General features: G+C 50.1%; 1 protein-coding gene across 1 annotated transcript; it reads left to right on the top strand.

The window, feature by feature from the left end:
• Nucleotides 1-4,727: 4,727 nt before the first annotated feature.
• On the top strand, nucleotides 4,728-6,842 carry DAD1 (defender against cell death 1). Its single transcript, XM_053965437.1, has 3 exons — nucleotides 4,728-4,986; nucleotides 5,985-6,135; nucleotides 6,660-6,842. Exons 1-2 carry the CDS (start codon nucleotides 4,776-4,778, stop codon nucleotides 6,113-6,115), a joined length of 342 nt encoding a protein of 113 aa, XP_053821412.1. The 5' UTR covers nucleotides 4,728-4,775; the 3' UTR covers nucleotides 6,116-6,135; nucleotides 6,660-6,842.
• Nucleotides 6,843-8,108: the final 1,266 nt, after the last annotated feature.

Below are 8,108 nucleotides of genomic sequence, written 5' to 3' on the forward strand. Positions count from 1 at the left end.
ATTGATTGGCCAGTTGAGTCAAAGCTGTGTCATGACCTGATACCATGGGTGTCCTAGAGTTACAGGATACTGGAAAAGGGACATCTAGTCAGGTTGTGGTGAGAAGAGTGGGGTCATGGGAGTCAATATGTTACTAGAACTATCCTATATTTGGTCAGGTTTCTGGTTCTTGCTCTCTGTTGGTTTGGCACCTGATACAAATAAGGTCATGTTCTGAGTTCACATTTGTGATTGGACCCTTGTGTGGAAGGGGCTGACAGCTGGTCTGTGAGCCAGAGAGAGTTAGTTGGAGAAGGGGGTGCTAGGAGTCCCATTTACCCCGGAGAGGAATTCTGTCAAGGTCGTTGGCATGGAAACTGAGAAGAAGAGAAGATAAACGAGGGGGCCTGCTTAGTTGGATGTTTGCACAATGGTGTAGATTGCTCAGGGCCAATGAGCACTGTGCTGGTTTGTTGTGGCCAATGAATAGGTATAAACTTTTTGGAAAGGCATGAAAACCAGGATGCTGTTAAAATAAACAGAGAGAAGCCTCCTGAAAGGCATGGTGCTCTTCTGTGTGTTGTGACCATCTCAACAGTGACACCCTTGCCCTCAGAGGACCCCTATAGCCTGTGGCATTTGCCACGCCCCCAGGTGTTTGGATCTTGCCCTGTACTCTGTGGTTTTCCACGTTTGTTATTTTGTTATTAAAGTCTTTATTTTTGGGGCAAGACCATCATTCCCATCCCTTATTTCACCAGCTCCCCACAGCCAAGCCGAACAAGGGGTCGCAGCGAAGGAAGATGTGATATCGGAACAGATGCCAGAGGCAGGGGATGGTGTTTGGTCTCCCATCTCCCTTTCTCCATCTGTTGCAAACCGCTCCAAGTCTGCCTCCTTTCAAAATAAAAAACGTGAAACCCAACCCATGGCCCTTGGGAATTCGTGCAGGAATTGCTGCAATAACTGCAGGATTGCAGGAGCGTGGGGCAGTGGTACAATTCTCTCTGGTGGCCTGTCTGTAAACCTGTGGGAAATGGATTTGTAGGGAATTCTCCAAGCCTGGCAAAAGGCTCACACAGTGTGCATCTGTGTGCAAACCTTGAGATAAGAAATGCTGGCTCAGAAATGCCATGGAATAGAACAGACATTGCTGAGAGAGAAATGGAGCCAGAAACAAGTTTCAAAGGATGGCCTTGCAAATAACACTAGATACTTTGGGGAAATAAAACTATGAGAGATGTATTGGAGTAGGACCTATGAGAGGTAATTTTAGATTATTGGCTTTAGAGCATTTACAGCATGGGGTGGCAAAAGCTGATAGGCCAAGGAACACTTACAGTGTGTTGTAATTAGGAAATGGTTGGCTTCTGATTGTGATGGAGTGAATTATAACGTCTGTACTGTCTTACCCTTCACATGAGACTGAAAATGGAATAAAAGTTTAAAACACCTCTCAGTTACCCCATCCCTGGGTCAATAAAGGGATTAATCTGGCATAAACCCAGCAGGGAGCAGTGGCTGACAGTGGATTACCAAGGCCTCAGAGCTGACACTGGCCTGGAAGAGCTGCTGTGTCTCACACAGCCAGACTGATTGCCACAACCCAGCCTGGGCCCATCAGATCCCTGTGACTGCTGGTATCAAAGACATGTTTTTTATGGTTCCCTTGCAGTGTCACTGAAACTACGGGAAAAGCAAATCCCTCCAACAACATATTTAGTGTTAGAGAATGAATGCATTATTTTATTCTGGCCAGGAAGTTGTAACCAGGATTTGCAACAGAGATAATTTTATCCACACATTGTTGGCAATGAAGAGAGATGGGGAAGACTGATTCGGTGATCAGAATCCAAATTTATTGTGGACTACTAATGCTTATTTACTGGTTTAGGAAGACTAGGTTAAAATCACATACACAAACATGCATATTATAACATCTTTTGCTTGCAGAGTTTAATTAAATCTTCTTTTTCCGGTAAACCTCTCTGATTGAATCTTCTTTTAATCCTCAATGTTGTGTTTGCTCTTGCCAAGGCATCCTGTTATCAAATCTCTTGTGCTAACCAGCTCCAAAGTCCATCATCTGTCTTGTGTCCCAGCATCTCAACAACACATTGCCTGGGTGTGCAGAGAAATTCCTTCCATCACACATCACTCTTTACTCGATTTTTCAGATTCTTATGTGGTAAAAACCTATAGAAATTCTTTGTTCAATGTTCATTGGTTTCAAGTTACACAGCTCTTAGCATTTGGTTTTCTATTGGTTATGGATCTCTTGGGCTCCGGTGTTAATTTAGGTCCTCATTCCTTGGTTCCCTCAACTTTTTCTCAGACCAGGTGTCTCAGACCATGCTGGGGGTGATGTTTGAGTTGATGTTCATTAATGGTCGTTATCTTTTGTGTCTTTTCTGTGCTGCTCCCAGTCTGCTGCGATGTTAAGCTCATCACACCTTGAGTGTTGATCCTTTGAAAACAAACTTCAACTCCTTTTCCCAGAGACAAAGGCAAACCAGACTACAGTTACAAAACATTCTAAATTCTGTATCGTTTTCCAACAGCAGGAGGCAGACTGGGATCATTTTGCTTTTACCCCGGAGGGAAATCAGTGTCTCCTCACTCACCTCAAGAACACCGACCCTCCGTGACCCCAGCCCACCACAGACCGCCCCTGGAGAGGAATATCTGAGGAATATCCACATATTGATCACACACTGATCGGCAGCTCCGATCTCACCACGCTGGGCCACACTCAGACAAATATTTTCACCCACCTGGAGAGCCTGGGACTCCCCACAGAGAAGGTGCTGGTGCCTTAGGATCGTAGTTTTTACATTTTTCAAATCCTGTATATAAAATCCTGTATTTTATATTTTCCAATACTGCATTGTGTATAACTCTAAACTCCATATAGAGTGTTAACTGTCTTCCCATTTTGGGCAGACAAAATAATCCCTCCAGGCCTGAAATTCAAGGACACCCAAAAAGTATAAACAAAAGTGAGTTGAGGGGAGCAAACTGGGGGTAAATTACTTCAGTAGCTGAAACTGTAATTGGAGTATTAACCCATGATTTGTAAATGGACCAAACCTATAATTGTCTGAAAAACTTGTGACCATTGTCCACCTTTGACTGCCCAAGGTATGTCTATTGAAGGCCTTTAAGAAACTTATAAATATAATTTTAAAAAAAATTATAAATAAAATTAAAATTTAAAAATTATAAATATAAATAAATATTTATTCTTTCAACCTTATCTAGCCTCCATTCCAAGTAGCCACTCCAAGGCATCAGTACAACTTCCTTCCTCCAAGGTTAAATTCCTGGGGATATGCTGGAAAGGAGGATCACTGTGTGCTCCCTCTGAAACCTTGACCACTCTAGAGCAAGTAAAGATACTGGGGAGTGTAAAGAGCTCCAGCATGCTTTAGGTTTGTTGTTTATTTAGAGAAAACATGTTTCACACATCTCCATTATTGCTGCTTTACTGGCATTATGCCAGACAAGAAAAGGAATTGTAAAAATTGATATTTCCTTCTTTTTAAAACTGTCCCACATAGGACATTGTTTTCTTCTCTTACAGGTATTCCATAAAAAGATGATGTGGCCATATGAAGTAGCAACAGGACTGGAGAGTTCTTTGCTGCATTGTTTACATTTGTCCTGTTGTTAATACCTGATCTAATCACACCCTGTGATTATTTGCCTCATGTTTACTGTTTCTTCCCTTATCCTTTCCTTTCTTATACATTTTCTTAAGTGACATCTTTATGATTTTATACCATATTGCTATAAATGACATATTCCTATATTACTATACTACAATATTATATATTACTAGGCTACTACAATAAAAAGCCATATTACTATAAATGACTACCAAAATGGCTACATACTCATTTTTTCTGTGCAACCAAACTGTTCTAAAATAAATCTACATGTGTATATTTACAAACACCCATCCTTCAGAGTCATCTCACTCTAAACCACCCTAAAGGCTCTATTAGCAAGAAACTGGGCTGCAGAAGGTGAGGGTAACAACCCTTCCAAGCCAAACCAGCCCATGATAGGAAAATGCCCTTCCCTCACGGCACAGCCTGAGTGGGAGATGCACTGCCCACATTCCCGTTTGGAGAGATGGGAAGGCTGGAATGATTTAAACAGAAGGAGCGTACAGAGAAAAGTTCTCCTCTGGTTCATTGAAAAGTCGCTCCCTGCTTCAGAAACCCAAAAGCAGCAGAGCTGGTTTGGTCTCAGCTGTTTTGCTCAGTTAAGGCTCCATGAGGTTGACACCATGATCGTTTTTGAGGGGAAAAAAAAAATAAAAAAGGGAAAGCAATGGTTTGCCTTTCCCCAGCCCCAAGCAGGGCGACGCAGGTCTGTTCTTCACCACCTTCGTGGTAGATCCCGGACACTCCTTCAGCCACAAACCCCCTGGACACTCCTTCGGCCAGGAGCCCCCTCACGCTCCTTCGGCCATAAACCCTCGGCCACCCCTTCGGCCAGGAGCCCCCTCACGCTCCTTCGGCCATTACCCCGGACACTCCCTCAGCCGAGCCGCCTCATGCACGGCCCCGCCCCCAGCAGCGGCGCCGGGCTCTGATTGGCCATCGGAAGGAACAGCTCTCTAATCTGCCCAGCAACAGCCAGCTCTGCGCTCTTATTGGCTCTTGGCAAGCACCAGGGGTGCGGACTCCGCGGAGCCCTCGGCGCATGCGCGGGCCGAAGGCGCGGTTTCCCCTGTCGCTCACCGCCACGTCGTTGCGGCGCGGCGCGTGCGCGGTGCGGCGGCGGCCATGGCGGGCTCGGTGCGGGCCGTGGCGCGGCGCTTCCTGTCCGAGTACGGCGGCGGCACCGCCGGGCGCCTCAAGGCGCTGGACGCCTTCCTGCTCTACGTGCTGCTCACGGGCGCGCTGCAGTTCGGATACTGCCTCGGCGTTGGCACCTTCCCCTTCAACTCCTTCCTCAGCGGCTTCATCTCGGCCGTCGGCAGCTTCATCCTGGGCGGTCAGTGCCGGCCCCGCCGTGCCCTCACAGCCGTGGCGCGGGTCGGGCTTTCCCTGCGCCTCCGCCGGGAGGCCGCGGGCGTTCCGGGGCAGCCTCAGGAATCAGCAGCCCCGGGACCCCCTCAGGAATCAGCAGCCCCGGGACCCCCCGCCCTGTGCCGAGCTCCCCGTTCCGCAGCTCTGCAGCTGCGGGGCCGGCCCGCAGCCGTGTCCCCCCGGCTGTCCTTGCAGCTCGCTGGGAGCGAGAGTCCCGCCGGCCCTGTGGGTATTCTGCTCCCCGGAATACCCCAAAGCGCCCTGTGTGTGTGCAGCCCTCCTCAGCACAGGGGCTGCTGGGCAGGGGTGTTCAGGGGAGAAGGTTGCAATGAGACCTGAGAACCCCTTCCAGGGCCTAGAGGGGCTCCAAGAAAGCTGGAGAGGGATTTTGGATAAGGGCCTGGAGTGACAGGACAAGGGGGAATGGCTTCTCACTGCCAGAGGGCAGGGATGGATGGGATAATGGGATATTGGGAAGGAATTGTTCCCTGTGAGGGTGGGGACGCCCTGGCCCAGGTTGCCCAGACTGCCCTAGTTCCTGGAAATGTCCCGGGTGAGTTTAGATGGGGCTTGGGGCGCCCTGGGATAGTGGAAGGTGTCCCTGGGATTGGAGTGAGACGATCTCTAAGGTCCCTTCCAGCCCAAATCATTCTGTGTTTCTGACACACCCAGTGGAGGACAGAGGAATATCCATGCTTCTGTGTGAGTCCAGTCCTGCTCTGAGCCTGTTCCCCTCGGGACTCTGGCACCCTGTGGTGTGTGTGGTGCTGTGGGAGCACTGACTCCATGACAGCCCTGTCCAAATTCCCTGGCAGCGTCCTGCTCCTCTGTAGTAAGGATGGAGTAACTTCTCCCTGGGGGAGCAGTGACCTGTCCTGGGCTGGGCTGCCCCAGGAAGGCTGTGCTTTCCACCATGACTTCCTCCTGTGCTCACTGATGGCTCCTTCTTGCTCTGCTGTGCAGTTTGCCTCCGGATCCAGATCAACCCCCAGAACAAGGGCGAGTTCCAGGGCATTTCCCCGGAGCGGGCGTTTGCTGATTTCCTCTTTGCCAACACCATTCTCCATCTCGTCGTCATCAATTTTGTTGGCTGAGCTCTGGGAGAGGCTGACAGGTACTGGTCTGTGTGGGGTCACAAAAGGGGCAACCACAGGACTGCTCTCCTGTTGGGGAGAACTAGAATGAGAGTGATTCCAGGAGTGCCCTGAGCTCCCAGCTTTCTCCTCCTGGCCTAGCATAGCTGAGCTGTTGTCGTCTGGGTTAGCACAGAGTGAGGATTTATGGCTTTCTGATTTTGAGCCTATCTTTTTTGGCTTTTATAATTAAAGAGATTAACTAGGACTGCTACAGAAACCTACCCACATTCCTCTTTTATGAGAGAGATTCCCCGTTCTTCTTTGCAGGAGAAGCTTTGGGAGCTCCAGGCCCTGGGCTCTGTGAGGCTGAGGCATGGCTGGGGTTCAAGTCTGGAGTTCTTTGCAGATGGGGCAGCAGAGGACAGGGGCAGTTGGGTGTTGGGGAGTGGGGACATGCCCTGTTGTTACTCTTGCAAGGTGCCACAGGATTGCTGGGGCTTGGGGGAGCTCTGTCCCCTCTGCTCTGCAGTAACATTGCTGATGTTGCCTGCTCTCTTTCCAGGTCTTGAACTGCTCCTGATGGCAAAGCCTGGCACAGGGAAATGCCCAGCACACTCTCACCTTCCTGTGAGGAAGGTGACACAGGGCTCAATATTTCCCCCCGCAGAGTGTCTTGTGGAGGGGTCTGCAGCCTCATTGTGTAACTGTGATCCTTTCCATCAATAAAACCCTTTATGACACTGCAGCCTTTTCCATATTGGTGACAAATACAGAGCTTCTCCTGCATCCAGGTTCCCTCTCAGGCATGACTCCATGGTTTTACCTTTCTCCCTTCCTTTCTACTCAGCAGGCTTTTTTTCTGTGCCCCAGTTTTGGAGTGGAGCAGGAAACAAGTGATCATGGAAACTCAGTTGTCATCCACCCTTTTCATCTTCCTCTTTCCTGCCTTTTGATCTCCCAGGGTCTGTTGTCAATGTGCCCCTGGGCTTCAAAGCTGTGGAAAATTCAGGTGAGGCTATGGTTAGTGGTCACACAGGGAAGGAGGTGTCCTCCAGCACATCCTCAGGTGTACCCAGTTCCCCAGAGCCTCCCACACCTCTCAGAGACACAGGGGCCACACCTGAATGTCCCAGCTGGACTTAGAGGCTCCCTGGGGCCTGTGGGTGATGCATGGTGGCAGCAGGGCTGTTGGGGTGGACTGCCCAGCTGGCAGGGCCTCGGAGTGCCACTGGAGCTGCTCTGGGGCCAGGGAGAAGCTCCCCCCTCAGAATCAAGGCTGGAAGATTGTCCAGTCCAGCCATCCACCCAGCACTGCCACTGTAATTAAACCTCATCACCCAGCGCCAGATCCTGACACCTCCTGAACACCCCAGGGGTGGTGGCTCCTTCCAAGGCCTGAGCACCCTGGTCTAATCTGAATCTCCCCTGTCTCAGCTCAAGGCCATTCCCTGGTCCTCTCACTGCAGGCACAGCACAAGAGACCGGCCCCACCTCACTAGAGCCTTTCAGGTGTGATGTGACCCCCTCTGAGCCACCTCTTCTCCACACGGAACAACCCCAGCTCCCTCAGCCATTCCCCAGAAGAGAAATATTTTCTAAGTCCTTTTGTGAGCCTTGTTGCTCTTTCACTGGACACACTCCAGCCCCTCAAAGTCCTTTTTAAAGTGAGGAGTCCAGAACTGAATGCAGCACTGGAGCTGCAGCCTCACCAACACCGAGTACAGGGGTGATCACTGCACTACCCTTGATAGAAGCCAGGGTGCTATTGGCCTTCTTGGCCACTTGGGCACGCTCTTGGCTCACATTGAGCCAGCTGGCAACCAGCACTGCCGGGTCCTTTCCTGCTGAACAGCTCTTGAGCCACTCCTCCCCCAGCCTGGAGCTGCAGGGGGCTGCTGTGACCCCAGTGCAGGACCAGCACTCGAACCTCATGCCCTTGAGCTTTGCCCACTGATCGAGTCTGTTCAGATCTCTCTAGAACCTTCATGAGGTTCTGTCCTCACGCTGATCC

This window comes from Vidua chalybeata, chromosome 26, assembly GCF_026979565.1.
Source record: "Vidua chalybeata isolate OUT-0048 chromosome 26, bVidCha1 merged haplotype, whole genome shotgun sequence".
In the NCBI taxonomy this organism is placed as follows: Eukaryota; Metazoa; Chordata; class Aves; order Passeriformes; family Viduidae; genus Vidua; species Vidua chalybeata.